At 37.3% G+C, this 19188-nt stretch overlaps 1 protein-coding gene across 1 annotated transcript in view; it reads right to left on the reverse strand.

The window, feature by feature from the left end:
- Positions 1-19188, reverse strand: part of LOC124161326 (beta-1,4-N-acetylgalactosaminyltransferase bre-4-like) — a gene marked incomplete at its 5' end in the record, with an annotated part of 177366 nt that overhangs the window by 148433 nt on the left and 9745 nt on the right. The window contains 2 exons of the mRNA XM_046537639.1: positions 4623-4876; positions 14288-14639. Coding sequence (XP_046393595.1) covers positions 4623-4876; positions 14288-14639 — 606 coding nt within the window. The remainder of the gene's footprint in view (positions 1-4622; positions 4877-14287; positions 14640-19188) is intronic.

The following is a 19188-nucleotide window of genomic DNA, read 5'->3' on the forward strand; positions in this document are numbered from 1 at the left end:
TATGCTATCAATATACTTCAGTTATACTAACTGCCCATTATCAACAGGCTACCAGAGCCAATTGCTTTTCTTTGGTACTTATGTGCCCCCTTACTTTCCATAATGATCCTGCTTTCTCTTTCATAAATTAAGGCTATAAATTAGCTCAGAGTTAAGGAGGGTTCCAGCCATTAACAAGCAAAACAATTTAAATTTTCGGAAGGTGTGGTGCGAAGAATATCCTTCTTTTATTGATTTTCAGAAGAGGCCGCAAGAGGACGTTCTGAGACTATCATTATGAATTAACACTACGGTAGTTAGGTAGCTTTGAAATAAGGACTAATTTGGTTGTGTTTACATAATTATTTAGCGGCAATAACTATTAATTCCTGATTGTAAATCTTGCACTTGCCTAAAATTAACATCCAATCATATTGATGACCTATATTTAATGAGAATCACGGCAAAAAAAAGAAAAAATTGATTTGATTTATGGCACTACTGATGAGGCCCGTGATTATTTTAAAAATGGCACCATCTTAAACACATGAAAATGGCTAAATGAGCTTGCCGAGGCAATTTTATTTTCATTCAGGTAATCTTTGCTTATATCATATTTTCCTTATTAAATTTTAATATTTTTTTTGGCCCCGATTGGTACAGATATGAATAAAAATAAAGTCAATAAATAAAAATAAAAAACTCTGGATCACCAAAAGGCTTACGCACGGAGGAGAGTAAATAGGGAAATAAGAAAATAGTCAAAAGTATGAATATGAAATAATGGAATAGTTTATTTGGTGAATTTATAATATTCACCATGGCATCGAATGAGGCAATGATGAGCTGGCCGAGTAAAAGAAACTAAACTGCAGTGATACAAGTCCAGGGCCAAATAAAATTACAAGAACACCACGTAGTAGATTTTTTATGACGAAACTTGATCTACAGTGACTGACTTATTTTCGATTCCTGGTTCTTTCTTGTGTAACTTCTGGGAAAAGAAGAATGGGCTTTCAGAAAAATAGTGCCAAAGGATGATGAATGCGGAAATGACAAGAGCATGGCTCGGAAATATAGAATCGGGAGAGACATTTTGAAAAGACAGATCAGTCGATATATTGACGGGAGATACAAGAAAGGAAGAAAGACGGAAAATATAAGTTGATGCGGATGTGTGAGAAAGAGAAACACATAAGAAGACGTGGAATGGGGAAGAGTAATTGTTGCTCTGTGTGAGAGACGAGGGGGGTATTCACGGCTCCGAGAATAAATATAACTCTGAGATTCCGGTAAAATAAAAATTAAGATGTGTCCTTTCCTTGACACGACAGGACAAGATAAGGATGGTGAAAAGGCCTCCGAGAGATATTTTAAAAAATTCTTGGACCAATAGTAGGCCTAGGTGAGATATTGCGCCATGCGGAATATTTGGCTCCACTCACAGAAATATAGAAATTATACACGAAAACGCGATTTTAGAACTTTTGAAAATAGCTCTTGAAAATAGAAAATATGTCACTGTGGACCTTCACCCGAAAAGTTTTAGGATATTTTTACATAAATAAAATTTTTCTAATTTTCAAAATATAATTCCTTCAATTGAGAACTAAAGCGTGTTAGCAAAATTATATTTTAATCTTGCGCTTAACACACATGACTATGCGAAAAAAATTTGGTAATACCAAATAAGTGGAGTGCAGCCGAAAAAATAAAAAAAATAACTGAATTACTATCAAGTTATGCCCAAAACATAGTCGCTGAGGCATACACTGTATATGCCACACATGGTTGCTAGGCATGTTGCTCCACAAACTATGCAGTAGACGCATTAAAAGGATTGGGTTTTCATTTATTGGTTACCAAAATTGTTTCGTCCTAGCTTGGTTAGCATTTGTAGCGTGAGAGAGGTCTGCCGCTTTGATATTGTGTCGGGATTTTATGGCCAATATCTTCGCATAAAAGTTTTCCTTCCTGAACACACTCCTCTCTTCCAAGAAATCACCGGTTATATTGATGCGGGGATAGCGATAATTCTTTCAACTGTAACAGTAATAACAAAGAGCTTAAATTAAAAGATCTCCCTTTTTTTTAGAGACCAATTTGTGAGAATAGGATTAAGACCTCTGCGCCATGGATAAAAAGCTTTATTTTCACCTCACTCTTTTGTACTGGAACAGAATCGACCTTTTCATGAGCTTCTTTTGTGAAAATCTCCCCTTTTCCACATAAATGCCGTATTCAAACGCACGATAAACATTCAAAGGAGGGTTGCTCAAGTCTATGGATACATGTGGATTGAAAAGAAAACTAAATAAAAGGCATATAGGGAGTAGAGAAGCAGGGGGCCACAAAGAGCGAAGGGATGGAAGGAAAAGGGATATATAACGGAAGGTTTGGAGGAAAGAAGGTCGTATGGGGTCCCCAGGGTCCCGTGGAGGCTATACCCTTCGTCCGACACCGTTTTTCCATTGCCGAAAACACGAAAGCCGCGCCGAAAATCCTGCAGCCCCCTCGCGCGCCAACAGAAAACCATGCCTCCCTCACCCCCTGCTAGTCCGGGATGTTCGTAATGTCCATCTAACCCCTCCCAGACACAATTCAACCGCCTCCCTTATAGCTAAACCTCAACACATATCCCACCCCTTCGGCAGGGATTTCATGATGCGATCTTCGCCTCCGCTCATCCTTATACTCTGCCTCTCTACCCTTGAAACGACAACATGAATTCTCTAGGTCTTGAAATAGGTGTAATGGCAACGTTTTCTTCCTGCGGTTCTCTTTACCTATCGACTGTTTCCTGTAAATTACAATGATCTGGTAGGGAAAAGCCATGGCAATGGAAAGCATGACATTGTATGGACGCTGCAACCCGCCCTTTATTGCTGAGAAATCCTGTCCACAGATTTCTGCTCTCAAGTAACCAACAAGTATATCAATAAGATACAAACAGCTGTGGTAATTTCCCAAACTATTTTTTTTTCGCTCAACCGATTTCAATGTTGGCATGTGATTATCAAAGGCTGTCAAAACGAAGACCAGCTAGCCTGGTATGAATATTGCTGGTAGGTGTAACCTAAAATATATATATACAAGGCTAGCTGGTTTTTATTCAGACAGCTCTTGATAATGACGTATAAATATTGAAATCGGCTGAGCAAATAAAATAATATGGTTAGTTACTACAGCTGTTTGTACCTTATTACAATGAATTTACACCAAGTAAGTGAAATTGTCAACAAACGATCAGAAACAAGTAATCGTGACAGAAGATATTTGCTTTGGTTGGTAGCCGTATCTTCTGAATAAACTTGTTTATACAACAGTAAATGAAACAAATCAAGGAAAAATTGAAATAACGTGTCTATACCTGAAATTTTGGGTGAGAATTTTCATCTTTCAAATAATTCATTGCTATAATAATACATCGGCATTGTCTTAGACTCGCTGATGCATTGTCACGTTCCCACATAATTTCCAGCATGAGGAAATAAGATAGGTAGGAATTCGGGAGGAAGATTTCTTTTGTGATATTTTGTAAAGGTTCTTTGTTTATTATCGCAAAGAAGTCAGGTTTCCCGCTATTGAGAGCAACAGTTTTAATAAGCTTCACCGAAAGAAAGACCCATTACAAAGTTCCCTCAAAAGGCTCAAAAAATAACCACACTCCCGCCTACTTTTGCCTTCTCAGCGCCACTCTAAGAACCCTTATTATGAGGTTTACTCAAAGCATAAAGGTCGGTTAAATTTTTTCCACTGAAAATGAAAAAAGGAAAGGTAGTTGTGACCTTGGTATTCTCATCAGTTCTTCTAAAATATCAAGGATAATGAAGATCATTGAGCTGGGCAACATGTGCAAGTCAAATATACCTATTTACAACAAAATAATATGACATAATATAATTCATAACATGGATAAAGTATCGTGTCCTCCCATAATTATTGATAATAATTTATGTCTAAAAATAAGGTGCAATAAAATTTAATGCCATATATCAATAAAATTACATAAATATATTTTTATACGGGTTACTATCTATGCAATCCCCTATTATTTGTAAGGACTCATTAATTTCAAAATAAAGTTTATATACATTACGCTATGAAATTCTCAAAACAAATCGTATTTTTCGCCACTCGTAACTTACAGTTAATATGTAATAACAAATACTTTGTAATTCATGATTATGTATGCTGTCTTAAATCTATGCCACATATAATTAATTCCCTGTGGCTGTTGAAATCTTTCCCACTGAGAAATTTCCTAAGACTAGATACCTAACGCACATACATTTTCAGGAGTTCATCACACATATATTTTCAGGAGTTCATCACACATATATTTTCAGTAGTTTATTCCATTGCCGTAAATGGAGTAAATTTGAATTTTCTCCATTCACTGTAATGGAATAATTTGAATTGAATTTGAATGAAAATAGCTCTGGAAACATGTCCTTAATACCCGTCTATACGAATAATATCAGTATATGAGTATTTGGTACATTCCCGGTAGTATAGTGGACTGAGCAGAGGTTTGCAAAGTCGAAAGTCCGGTTCGATAAGCAGTATAGGGGAATATATTCCCAAAGCAATTATTGTGAACTACTTCCAACGCTTAGCAGAGACTGATTGATTGGACTCACCTGCTCCACGACAAAAACCCTGTAAGCTACTTGCTGCCGCTGCAGAATGGGGTGAAGGTAGGAGAGGAGAGTAAGCAGGTGCTGCCACCTGTCCCTGTAGGGGATCACGATGGCAACTATGTGACGCGCCGTGCAGTCCAAAGGCCTCCACGATCCTCCGGATCCAAGTGCCGACCACCAGGACGATGCACTCAGGGACGCCTGCAACGGACCGGACGAACTGCTGTGGTTCAGGTTGATGTCCAACAAACCCACTGCGAACAAAGCAGACAACGGAGGAGTCCAATGTTAGTCTCATTATGTACTTGAGGTGATTTAAGAATACCGGGACCACCGGGGATAGCCAACGTGATAACTTTACAAATTGCGAGTGACGACGTGAGTCACCCGCAATGCATAAATTGTGCGAAAATTCTATACAGAAAAAAATCATTCGCCTTGACCGGGATTCGACTTTCTATCAAGTACTTTAGCCGTTGAAGCTAACGAGGCGAGAGACCAAATTCCATCAAAGTCAAATTTCCACAGAGGAGAATGGCGCCTCGGTAGTTTAACTGACTCAAGCACTCGATTGAGGGATCCGGGTTCGAATCCCGGTGAAGGAGAATGATTGCTTTCCCTGTGGAATTTTCGTATACTTTGGGTGTTTTTAAATTTATTTTAATGTCTCTATGACAGGGGTGCACAAACGATCGCAATTTGTTCAGATGCGTCCCACGAGACTCACTCATCTGTTCCGAGGAAACGGAAAAATTGTGAAAATTTACATTTATATAGCTATGATCAGCCACCGGCCACATGGGCGTTACATTTTTGCCGATTCAAATAGAAGATAATAATTAAAACCAACATCAATGCTTCGATTCTATTTTAATTTGAACATGAAGAGTGAATTTAAGCCCCAAACACCCAATGTTAGTTGATGAGGTGGCCCTCGACGGATAAATCTTTTAACAAAATTTCCGCATATCAAAATTCTTCTCCTCCTCCGTCAGGTAAATAGGTAACAAATATAAGGCAAATTCATAATAACTTACACCTGATGATGATGCTTATTTATAGAAACTCGGGACGATTTATATAAAATAGAAATGGTATAAATAAAAGTTATCCAAAAAAGAAACCTTATAATGGAATGCCATACAGTTAAAAATGAATTAGTGATTTTTTAAAAAATGCCTCGTCTGTAGAAAGCAAACGCACTATAATATACTTGTTATATATTATTAACAGTGATAAAATTTACTATGACATTAAGTGTAACATTTTTAACTGACATAGGTTAACAAAAGACACTGAAATTGCATCTGGTAATTCTCTTCTGCCTATATTGAATCGGAACATCACGTTTAGTTCCTATTTAGCTCTGAAGTAAATCGCCCCTATGCGGCCGCACTACTTTTGCATTCCAGCCCGTTAAGATAGAAAATATTTTAAAATTAGTCATCATTTTCTCTCGTCCACTATTTTGCTTGTCCTTAAACCTTAAACCATGCTTTTCCAATGAGTGCTTACACCGCGGGTACGTATTTAATTTAGTACCTATTTCTCTCATTAAAACAAAACCTATAACAAGCATATACTATCAAAGATACATTAATATCACAGGTGGCACAAAAATGTCCACCATTAACGCTATAAATTCAAAATAACCGAATTCGGATACAGTTTATCCCTCTTCAAAATCTATTTCGCACTTTGAGAGCTCGAAGATTCCATTAATAGGGTCCGAAAATTTTACCAATGCCATTTAATCAATTTGGCTTCATTAATGGGGAAATGTACTCAAACTAATGAAAGGGGCCGTGTTATCGTAAATGCTCTCATTAGACGCGTTAAAGCAGGGATAGGCAACTGAACATTAACGCTCGAGCACTTAGGGTAGCGGAGGTGAAAAAAGAGTGATTGGACCAAACTCTATAAAATAAATGCATTAAAAATTAATATGCATAAAATTTCCCTGATATGGCTCTTAATAATTAATGATGAATGCTGCGATGTATTTGGATTGATTAATACAGGCTTATTAATTTGGGAAAATGAAGGACATGGCAGACGGGAGCGCAGCATTAAAAGAGGATTTTATTTGGGCATCCTGGAACCACTAAAAAAATGTGAATCCCGCCATTAACGAGGAAAAAAAAAACGATATGAAAACACTCCGTGAAGAACCAATGCATTTCTTTCACGTTTGATGCAACGATTTTCAGTACCTATTTTATGAATTGAAATCCTAAATTTCCATGAAAATGTTTTAATCGATTTTCGTGAATTCTGTGCCGCGAAAACATCTATTTCGAGATGTTTTTAAAGACTTAAACTGATTAATCATTTGTTCAGATTGGATTTCTGGTGGATAATAAAAACCAAATACCCCTATACTCTTTTGCACATGTAACAAAGAGAAGATATTAATTTGTTGAAATATTAATTTAGTAGTATATACAAAAATGAAAGTAAAATAGAAACTGTGCATGAAAGGAAAAATATTTGTTTTGGTAGAATACTTTAGTTATGAGAGTCTTCCTCTGCGACGCTTTTTCTCAGTTTAAAGTCATGTTAAAAAAAATTTACCGATAGAATTCATAGTCAAAGCACAATCACTGTACAATAAGGTCTCTCTCTCGAGGTGTTTGCTGCTGCTGCTCGAGGAATAAATCTCTCACGAGGTGTTCAACCTATTTACAAAGCATTTTGTGTAAGAAAAGTGAATTTTATGAATGTAGTCGAATGTAGAACATCAATTTAAAGAACGGCGTTTTATAAATTTCGGTGTTCATTGAAATGGACACAAACTTAAGAGGATTTTAACATCTCAATACCTATTCGTAATTATGGGCATGGGCCACAAAATTTATTGCGTGAAAAATAGCCAACATTTTTAGCTTAAGTGTTCATGAGACCATAATTAATGTAAAATAACAAAAAAAATAATTTTCATCCTCATGGAAAAAATATACCTGACTGCCTTGATGAAAAGGGTGAATTTCAATACCAATGGAATCTTTATTCATAGATAGCGTAATAAAGCCGTGATAAAGTATTCAGGAATGACGACCGGCTGATTTTCCGCGTATAGAGAATGGAGTCGGTAACGAAGATTGATAATCATGCCAAATAAACGGATTCAGCAACGATGCCGGCAGATTGAATTCACTGATGCCAAGGAAAGAGAGCAGATGGCGGGAGAACAATGATGTTTGAGAGCGGCGAACTTCCGAAAGGTGACAGCTCAGGCTCATTTCCTTCCTTTTGTATCGTTGTGGTCACAGGGGAATGAATTCATTAGCGACGGTCTCATGATACGATTTGAATATGCCGCAGTGGTGAAAGGGAAAGTGGAACGAACAATTGCCCTTTGAGGTATTCTAAGCCAGCGTGTAGAGGATTCCTTGGAAGAGAGGCGGAAATAAACTCGAAGATCAGCGAACGTTCACAATGGCTGTGGAAAAGAAGATATGTGATAATGAAAAGAAATAATGTGGAAAAGAAGATTCCTTCTAAAATCAACTTTCCACTCTTTTAGAAAATTTATACTCGAGCGAATATTTCATGGGGGAAAAAATGAGTAGCCACAACCGAGATGCTGGTGGAATTTTCTCATTTTATGCCCACTTACGGGTTATTACAAGATAAAGGTAGAATACATGCTAGTCCTCTGATATTTCCTTGAATAATACATCTGTCATAGTATACATAATTCACTAAATATCTTTGGAAAACACACACTAAAGTTTTCGAGTTTGAAAATTGCATTATTTCGCTTTAAATTCATAAGTAGGTAAAGGAAAACTGTGCACTGGTCTTTATTATTGAGGTCAATTATTTCAACAAATATACGTCATTATCAGGTAACAGTGTCCAGAAAAGACCATCAAACGTTACCATAAGACGTAAAAAATGATTTTATCAATGGAAAACTCACTGAATTAAAATAAAGGGCACAAATTTATTTTCTTCATTCATTATTTTCACCTGCGTAAATTGATTTCGTGGTACCGAATAGTTTGATGGAAGGGACTATCTGTATTTGACAATTGAAAAATGAAAATAAATCGCGGGCTGGAATGATATGCCAATTTTGCGAGTTTTCAAATTATTAGAGTATTTTTCCTACTGGAACATAAACGTCAAGGAAATAACTCGGTAAACGGAATGAGAATAGCAAAATTTGAAATTTCATGGAATCGAACTTGTGCTTCTTTTTCTACACCGTGTATAACCGTGACACTACGCTTTTAACTTGCATTACGATATTTAACGGCTCGTAATGAAATAACGGGCCCTCACTTAATTAAAAAAAGTAGGAAGCGGTTATATAAATGATACGGCAAGCTGAATGTTTTTAATTGGTAAATAACAATTACATATCGGATCTGTCACATAAATAGTCAATAAATAATGCCGTTTAAGTTAAAATTAGAGAGACTTTACCGATTAATTAATTTAGAAAGACGATAAATCACCTTAATTAAGACAGTACAATTTTTATCGTAAGTAAATTTATATATATTTTATCCTGTTTTTTTCACAAAAACGGTGAGCAAAAGTTACCGCAACGCTCAATGGAAGACTCACATAAAATATATTTGAAGATTTTATTTATACATTTTCGGAAGACATTTATTGGAATTATTGGTGAAATTATCACGAGGGATTATGGAAAAACTTCGGGTACTTTTGAGAGGAGGAACATGAAATGACTTTCAGGTCTAAAATGAAAGCAGTAAAAGCATTCCTGCTATTGGAGATCACACCACGGATTTTTCCACGACTGATTTGTTGAGCAGTGAGGGAAAAATACGATTTAGTGCGCAGCTTGAGACGGTGGAGCTGAAGGAGGATTTTGTGTTGAGTGGTGGAGATTGTATAAGGCAGGCATTCGGAGAACAGGGCTCACTAAAGTGCTTCAGGAATTCCCTCAACTCCGATCCAAAGGAGAACAAAAGACATAAGAACTTGGCATTAGTGAAAAGCTTCTTTTCCATTGTGGTGCCGGAGTCTTTGTGAAGTGCGCGGGGTTGGTAAGCGTGTCTGAGTGCGGGATCTCAGCTTTCTCGCGTGCGTGAAGAGTTAGTACAGGGTTTAAGGGAAACGGGTCGAGAAGAGGTAACAGGGCACACAGGGGGGCCAATATACGTGATCTTAAACCATGACGACATTCAGGTCGCCCTTGGAAACTCTCGCGAAAACTTTTCCTTGCCATTCCGTCCGTAGATTTGTCGTCGTGCTTATTTACAGGGTGGTATCTGGAGTAGAAAAAGGTGGCGACAGTAAAGTTCTCTGGAACATAAGAGATCGTATCTGGGCTTATGAGGAGGAATTTGTGAATGTTCAAATAGAACACTGGCTGTTTTACACTATTTATTGGTTTTAGTTAAGTGTTTACCGCCATTTTATAAAAGCTATGCACTTTTAATTTCACATAACTGAGATTGCAGATTTCGTCATCCCATATAAGCTCTCTAACATTTTCTTCTACTTCAATAAATACTCCAGCAATATCTTCGTGTCCTTCTCATAGTAAAGTGACTATCTCTTAACAATTATTTACATTATTCAAATCTATAGATAAGAATTAAAATAATAAAGGAATAGAGAAAATTTTCGGTTTTTAATTTAAATTTCAGACTTTTGTTCTCAATTTTACTAACATACTTGATCGGGTAGTATACGGTTTGATCGCTGAACTTTCAAAGATCTTTGGTGAAATTTTCCGTCACTACCAAACAAACACCCTCTAAATGGAGCAAGGAAAAGTACTCAACACCCTCTATGAAGTATAATTCAAACTTTAGTGGCTTAGCCTTGGACTTTCATTCTACCTTTTAATATTAATCTCCCGATGGAATACCGAATGAATGTAAAAAAACAAATCATAAAGTTGTGAGTAGGACAGAATGTATAATATCAAAATAATATCTGAGAATCAAAGAATCAAAATTGAAGATAACAAATTAAGCAAAAACATACCGAGTACTAAAAGATTGAAGCTTTTGCGAACCATTGGTTAGAAAAAATATCCTTTTGGAATGACTTCCGCGTATTTTTCCGCGTCTCTTCGATAGATCTATTAATGTTTCCCCTCTAGTGCTATTGCCTTCTTCAGATTGTAACGGTTAAATTATTATTGAATATAACCGGTAGTCATTTGTTCCCGTGAAATCGACCGATGAACTCATAAGCTTTCGGAAAAAAACGAAGAAGAAGCAACAAAAGAGAAATATCAGAGTAAAAAAGTAAGAAGGAACAATGCCTTAAGGGGGTTCAGATATGTGCGATCTTCGGAAAGAGAATAATAATAAGCTCCAGATGTGAGAGAAGGGGAGAATGTAAGCCGCTCAGAGAAATATCAAACGAGGCAGTACTTGACATAAACGGTGAAAAGCGGGAGCTGGAGGAGAGAAATAAAGTTGGAGTCGTAGGTCGAAGCGGTTACGGGACTTTCAATGGAAGGAGATACAAGAAAATTAAATCCTATGTTCTGAGAGAAAAGTTAGATCGGAAGAAAGCGAATAAAAATAATTCCAGCCCAGTTTAAGTGTAGAGTACCGGGATCTTGTGCGTGTGCCTGCCTAAAGAATAAAGTTGTGCGAAGTCGAACCTTTATACTTGGGAGATCCTTTTAAGTGAGAAAAACAGGATGTTCCCACCTGTGCTAGTTATTTTATTTGGCTGGAGATCATGCAAAAAACGGGATATTTTTTCTTCACCTGTTTAAGCAAAGTTTAGAATTCAATATATTAGATTAATAGTGGTGCACTGGATTACAATTTTACTTGACATTTACGAGAACATTGCATACCCGGTACACATTATTTTATCTCGACCGCCAGGTTTATTTATTATTTCTTTTTATATTTAAAGATTTTAAGGAATGGATATAAATTAACTCAACTACTTTCTAAAATAATTTTAAGTTGATGCAACAAAGAAGAGTTTTACTTTAATGCTTCATCATATCTCAGTTTGTTACGAGACTATATTATTGGAAGGAATTAAAAACCGAATGGCTTCCCAAGTTATGGTGGCATATTAATAAGGAAGAAGGTAACAACTTGATTTTTTGTGCAAGATACTCTTTAAAAATATGTCTGTTTAAAAAAAAAATTCAATTAGCGTGCCTGATGGATACGTACAAAACCTTACCGATTTGATGCCGAAGTTAAAATGTGAAAGCATTTGAATTAAAAAAGGGATTTTTGGTGAACATTAAACGTATATTTATTTTAATATTCTTGATAAGAATACTGGATATAAATTATAATCAAGGTAAAATTTACCATTACAAGAGATAAAAATTAGAAAATCAATACCGAAGAATTAGTTCGTAAAATTAACTGATACCATTTATGCGGAATGTTGTGCTGGCAATTGGCATGAGATCATCAATTAATTTTATAGCATAGCATAATAGGTATTATATAGTATAAAATTAATGAAGCAGTAAAGTGTTAGAAATAAATGTCTAATAACCGCATGCATTTATTGCCGCATTGAGCATACATGATATCTTTCCGGAAAAACTATTTCCAATATAAAGCTTTCATCATTATTAACTCGGTTAATAATTTAAGGCTCTCTAAATTTACTCCGCATACAAAGAGCAGAAAGAAAATGAGAGGTTAGGTGGACAAAATAACAAATGACTAAAGATTGTGAGATAGATACATGTGAGCCAATTTTTCTTAGTTATGATGGGAGTACAAAATATGACGCCCCCAGTTTTGTTACAGCAGTTATAATTTTATGTATCGCAAGTGAAATTACAATATTATCAATTTATAAAACTCAATTATTTCACATTTTTACTGCACTATTCGAAAGTTGCCAGGTGATTTCTAGAGTAGATAATTTTACCAGAAGTATCTAAATATAATTGTAACTTAATTTCACATATTAATTTTTAAAATCGGTAATTTGTGCTCGTAATTGATTACTTTTTTTCGTTACTTTAAGTAACTATAATTGATCCCAGTGGCGTAGCGAGCGGGGAGGTTTTGGTGGATAAACCCCCCCAGACTCAGATAATTTTTTAAATTTAATCCATTTTACTTAATAGGATAAATATTAATGATAGAATAGTGTAAGGATTCATAAAATATCCCTCAGAAAGCCGTAAAACCCACCATTTTGTATCTCATCTTAAACATTTTTTGGGGTAGGACACCCGTACATCCCATATTTCATACCCCCCCAGTATAAATTGCTCCTAAACCCCCCCTCCCAGCCTTAATTCCATTCCTAGCTGCGCTACCAATTGATTCTATTTATATTTAATTAATAGTAGCGGGCGTAACATGGCGGAAATCCATAATCGCAGGAAAAGAAGGATCAACAACTTTGCTATTTCCACATGGTAATTTATTGAGACCGACCATGGTTTTGTTACAGCGTAACATTATCAGGATGAAGAATTGCAGATAAATTGACAATATATATATAGAAGAAGGTTTCCACTTTCTCATTTACTCATCAATCTCTCCACCCACCCTACCTACTGTGACGCCTAACCTAACTCCAAACCCAAACCCTACCTCCCCCTAACCAACGTTTCCCGGAAATTTCCCTACCCTTAAATTGAAACTTGATGCATTTACGTGGTGTAAGGGTTCCATATTAATAATGAAAAACACACTTTGTTACTTCCACAAAATTCACAATTTCTATTTTATTACCGGTTTCGGTAATAGCCAAAACCGGTAATAAAATAGAAATTGTGAATTTTGTGGAGGTAACAATGTGTGTTTTTCATTATTAATATTTCCCTACCCTGCTATATATAATGTCAATTTACCTGCAATTCTTCATCTTGATAATGTTACGCTGTAACGAAACCGTGGTCGTTCTCAATAAATTACCATGCAGCAATAGCAAAGTTATTGATCCTTATATTCCTGCTATTTATATTTTCTCAGTAATTTTACCAAACACCGCTAATAACACAGGCCAAAAATGAAAAAAACTTTTTTACTAAAAATACCTTATTCTTATGTTTTTAAAGTTGCTGAATCCAAATATGATGGTTTTAAAGTTGTATCACCCACCATTCATTCATATTTTACAGTTAAATTTATGAAATCAAGCAATATTCTTAGAATTTAACAGCTTTTTTATAGTTTAATAAACTTGAAAAAGTAGGTCTAATGAACGAAGATAATGGGGGATTACTGTTGGTACTTCATCGAGAAGTTCAGCAAGCGATTCATCGCAGAAAAAGCTACACAAGAAGCTTCAAGGAAAAAAGGGAAAGAAAATTTAGACCAATTCCAGTTGACAACTGAACCCTGTATTATCACGCTGTAGTAAATACAAACAATTTTATCACGATGTAGTGAACAGTAAATGCAAACAATTTTATGGTGTAACTCAGTGTTTCATTGATTTCCCTGCATACCGAATAGGGTTATTAGACTAAATATTATACGCATATTGCTTGGAAACTATGGGTGATACAAAGAAACTAAGGCCAGGTTTGGAGTCGGCACATAAAAATCTATAAAGATCAGCTATTAAAATAAAAAAAGTTTTCAAACAAAATTTTTTCTGCTGGCCTATTTAATAGACCCCATAGTCGCTATAAACAAAATATCGCGTTGATTGGGGAAAATGTTTTAATTTTTGGCCATCTTTTCGGCCCTTAACGTCCGTCGAGTCGCACTCACCAAGGTTGGGGGGCACCGGTGGGCAGTCGCTGAGTGGCCTCCGCGGTCGGACCTTGGCGGCGCGGCCCTCCCTCCGCTCGCGGAAGATCGCTTTCGCCCTCTCCACGTCTCCCTCGCGCAGGATGAGCGCGCCCAGGGCGGAGGCGCGGGCCTCGTTGAGCGCCACCTGCGCCGCCAATTCGGCCGACGGCGCGTCCCTGCGCAACAGGGGCTCGATCTTGAACGTCTCGGCGGCGGGCGGCGGGGATCGCGTGCCGCTCGCCGAGCCGCCGCTGCTCTTGGCCGCAGACCCAGGCCCCGCACCCGGTAGAGAGGCAGACCCCGTGATGGCAGGGTGGACGGCCGAAGATGCCTATGATGGAGAGGAAGATATGCAAGGTAACTGCAACGACATCAACAGAGACTGTGGCTTTAATTTAATCCATATATGGGACCACCTCTTAAAAATACGAGGGGACTGGCAGCCAATCAGGAGACGCTGAACCGCCCTCACCCATAGAATTCTATATATATACCCCGAGGCTTTGGGTACAGCAAAGTGAACGCGCCTACGGCGCGGCCAATAATGAGATTCAGGATTTGGTATTGGATTCCTGGATCCCTGATGACGATGGGCGAGTTGTCCATCGAAACGTTGGAAGGGGAAATGGAGGACCTGACCCGGTGTGAAACCCGAGAAAACTTCAGTACAATTTGTGCGAAAAATCCACAGAGGAAAAATCATTCGCCTTGACCGGGATTCGAACCCGGATCCCTCGATTTCCGGCCAAGTGCTTCAGCCAGTTAAGCTGCCGATGCGTCATTCTCCCCTGTGGAAATTATTTGTGGACTATACCGGACAAGGTGGTATAGACTGCCGAGCATATTATGCGACTGGCAGTCCAAGTCGTGCGCATGGCGCCACAGCCGGAGAGCAAGGCCCGAACTTTGAACACGAAGAGGCGTTCGCTCTAGACTTATTTACTGCAATTGTTCGTCGGAAAAAAAACAAAAATTATATCGTATGCAGGGCTATCATAAAAGTAATAGGTGTCTGCAAAAAAAGCAAGACACTCGTGTTTGAGGCTCTCTAGCGTCTAAACGAAGGAATCAATTTCAATTCAACAAAAAGGAGAATTTATTTCTACGTTGGATCATATGCTTTAAAAATAAAAAGAACAACTTGACTGTAAATAATAAGGTAGGTTCCTTCATCAAAGAAAACGAAAGGCATTGATTGCGATTCGTTACCCACCAGTAGTGTATCCATAATATACAAATTATTTGTTTTTAGAAATCCCAGTTCAGACGAATGACAATGATCAATTTTAACCGCATTTGAAAAAGGCCAGATTGGCGCCCATGCGATGCCACTCCACGTGACGTCACAGGGACTTAACGAGTAGATAGGAGTTTTACATCGTCTGAGATTACCAATGCATGCATGAGGCACAGAGCTCAGGGAAACATCTCTTAATAACCACCTATTAAAACTACCTATGGTCGGAAAGTTTCCTTCGTTTGATAGGGTATTAATAATCCTTATTTAAGCCAAGCGTTACCTGCTAGCAGAGCAGCCTGCATTGCAGATGCGCACATATCCTCGCCCCGAGGTCACCTCACACGGCGAAAGCGGGATCCAGAATGACGTCCCACGGGCTTTTCCCAGCTGTCGCTTTACTTAGCCGTCGCGTTTTCCCGCGCTTGAAAATTTTCACTTTTCGAAATATAGGTAACGTCATTTAAAATTTTAAAAGCGTGAAATTCGTACTCCAGGAGTAATAATCTTTCGATTTAGGCAATAAAAAAATAATAGGAAACCACCCTATTCTGTTTTCATTTAAACCATGTTCAAAACTGCACTGTTCTTTTATAACAACTCTATACAGTGAGGGATGGATAAAAGCTCTGAAAAGCCCAAAAATGGTCGTTTCAAATCATTCGTTTTATGCCTTTGGTGAGGAATTACTTAATGCGTACCTAAAGCCTTAGTTTCAAAGGCATACGTGAGTGAACTACGTGATGTGTAATGTCCGGCAGCGTGATCACGGATCTTGGAAAGCCATTAGCAAGGATCCAGAAACTATTATAGGGCGACGTAAACTGTTGTACCAAACATTACATCACATCGCAGTCACGTCGCACACAAGTTGCTCGACACAACTGCTGGGGAACGCGGTTCGGTGATCACCAATAGCCAATAACACTGAATTTCCTTACAAGATACCGGCGCGCGATCACGCAGCGGATCTTGGAAACCAGGGGTGAAGTTATCAGCTGGAAGTAATTACGGTAGGCAAAGTAGACCGAGTCTGCCAACAACAGCCTATATTACAAATACCATAGTTTTACAATTGATAAAATACTGAGACAAAATATCCCATTTAGATTTACAGAAAGAAGTTGAATAGCATCCTTGCCTATGGACCCTGAGTCTAGAATATTTTGCTCAGGCTGCATTCAAGTGATACGTAACAAAAATGCAACGGTCAAGCCATAGTGATATGAGAATGCTGAAAATTCCTCTCGGAATTGATGGGGTGAATATGGGTTCCTTTATATCAAGGCCAATTTCAGTTAAGTATTAAAAAAATTGCAGGTTGAAGTATAAAACTCAAAGTATTTAATTATAATTTCTATATATATCTATTTAAATGTAAAATCTATTCATAATAATTCTATTTACTTAAATATTATACAAAATCCTATTTAATTAAACTATATATGAAAATTTCAAACTAACAATATATCTTTTGATATAGCTCTTTCCACGAAATTTTAAACTAGCAATTATCTTTTGATATATTGTTAGTTTGAAATTACGTGGAAAGAGCTTTTTTTGCGCCCCTTCGTTTCACATCAGTTATTATCTTACATTAGACCATTATATCTTAATTAAACAATAATACTTCCATGGTATACTTTTGAGATTTTTGGAACTAAAGATATTATGTATGACATTGTATCCATAGGAACTCCGTTTTTCAGCAAGGTATTCCATGGTAAATGAGAGATGTCATAGTTTTGTATTCCTAGTTTTTCTTTATTATTTAACCAAAGAAAAGAAGGAATTGGACAGTGCTTCCGTTGCAAGATTAAAGTAAAGGTTTTTGCATTAATTCTACGGTTTGGGACTCGCCTAAATCCATGTGAGAGATTTTTCTTGCCAGAGGTAACATAGGTTAAAAAGGTGTAGCATTTTCATCTACATGATACGATAATTGCATTTAAAAAATCTATTCCTATGCAATTCAGGTCCCTTATCGAATGAAAGTATAGATAGCGTAGGCTTAAAACTGAAGAATTTTGATAAACATGAAGTGGAAAATGCATGATTTATCAATAATCTAAATTTATTGGGAATTTTGGTCCTTTATTGAATAAATTTATGGAAAATATTCGGTTCATTCAGTGACACGCAGAAACTCGGTCTCTTAAGCTCGCTCAATAAAAATTTGCTTGCGCCGTTCCTACCCTAATACTTTGTCCCACGCGGAGCATAACCTCGTCAACCAACATGCCACTCCTGAATGGCGCAAATTACCTCCACTGTCGATCACCTTCATTGAGTAACCCGCGAACGAACCCTTGTGCTCATGACGCATTGTGAAGCAAATGCAAATCAGCAGCCGAGTCCCATTGTGCAGTCTAAGGGCACGTCGATTCTTTCCGGCAGACACGCCTCCGGGAATGTGGCGACCCCTGGGGAAAAGGAGATCCCCAAACAGAGGAATTGCTCCTGCTCCGAAAGAGGGGTTGATTGAAAAAAAAAGTTCGGAAATAGATCGAGAGAGAGAGAAAAAAAGAGAAGGGCGTGCGGCGAAAATGTGTTGGCTTGGCAGACGTGTCTCAAGGATATTTATCTGAAGTGTTCAGCATTATGTTCTAATGCTAAAATTAAACTAAAACGTCAGTTATACTTTTGAAAGTCAGGCAAAGTAAAAAGATTTTATATTCAATTTTTTATTTTTGGAAACCTCTGAAGGAAGAAAATTAATGCTTTTGGTGGTTTTGACCGGGTTTCTTTATGTAAGATATAAAGAAGAAATGAGTTAAAAGGCATGAGTTTATGAGTTTAAAATTAAACTAAAACGTCAGTTATACTTTTGAAAGTCAGGCAAAGTAAAAAGATTTTATATTCAATTTTTTATTTTTGGAAACCTCTGAAGGAAAGCGCGTGCAAAGAAGAGCTGCCAGGTATGTGAAAGGTCGTTACGATAGTCTTGTTAGTGTAACTGACCTCTTAGATAAACTCGGATGGGAATCTCTGTCGGACCGTAGATTGAAAAATAGACTAAACCTTTTAGATAAATTCAAGAGCAGTGTCTTTTCTGACGAAGTTAACCATATCTTGCGGACGCCAACGTACTACGGAAGATCAGATCATATAAATAAAATAAGAGAGATAGATTGCAGAACAGACAGATTCCGAATGTCATTTTTTCCACGATCAATAAGAGATTATAACGGCAGCAATAGAACGCGTAAATAGATTGCATGACTTGTAGTGTAGCCTACTAACCTATGTAAAACTTACTGCATGTTTCTGAATTTCTATTCTACATTCTATTTCTAACTGCATATAGTAGTATAGTTTGTTATTATACGGGACGTTTCTTGGACGGTGTGGTGTGCATGTGGGAGTCCAAATGCATGCTGCATGCTGGTGATTGATCACCCCCTGCCAAACACCCTAGAGGTGGCTCGCAGGGTAATTTGTAGATGTAGATGAAGGAAGAAAATTAATGCTTTTGGTGGTTTTGACCGGGTTTCTTTATGTAAGATATAAAGAAGAAATGAGTTACAAGGCATGAGTTTATGAGTTGAGTTATGAGTTGCAAGGCAAGTCTTATGTTTGTTTCATTTATTTAAGGTCATTATACAAAAAATATTTAAGATGTGGTAAAATGGATACCTAAGTA

The sequence above is a fragment of the Ischnura elegans genome, chromosome 6, assembly GCF_921293095.1.
Source record: "Ischnura elegans chromosome 6, ioIscEleg1.1, whole genome shotgun sequence".
Taxonomy (NCBI): Eukaryota; Metazoa; Arthropoda; class Insecta; order Odonata; family Coenagrionidae; genus Ischnura; species Ischnura elegans.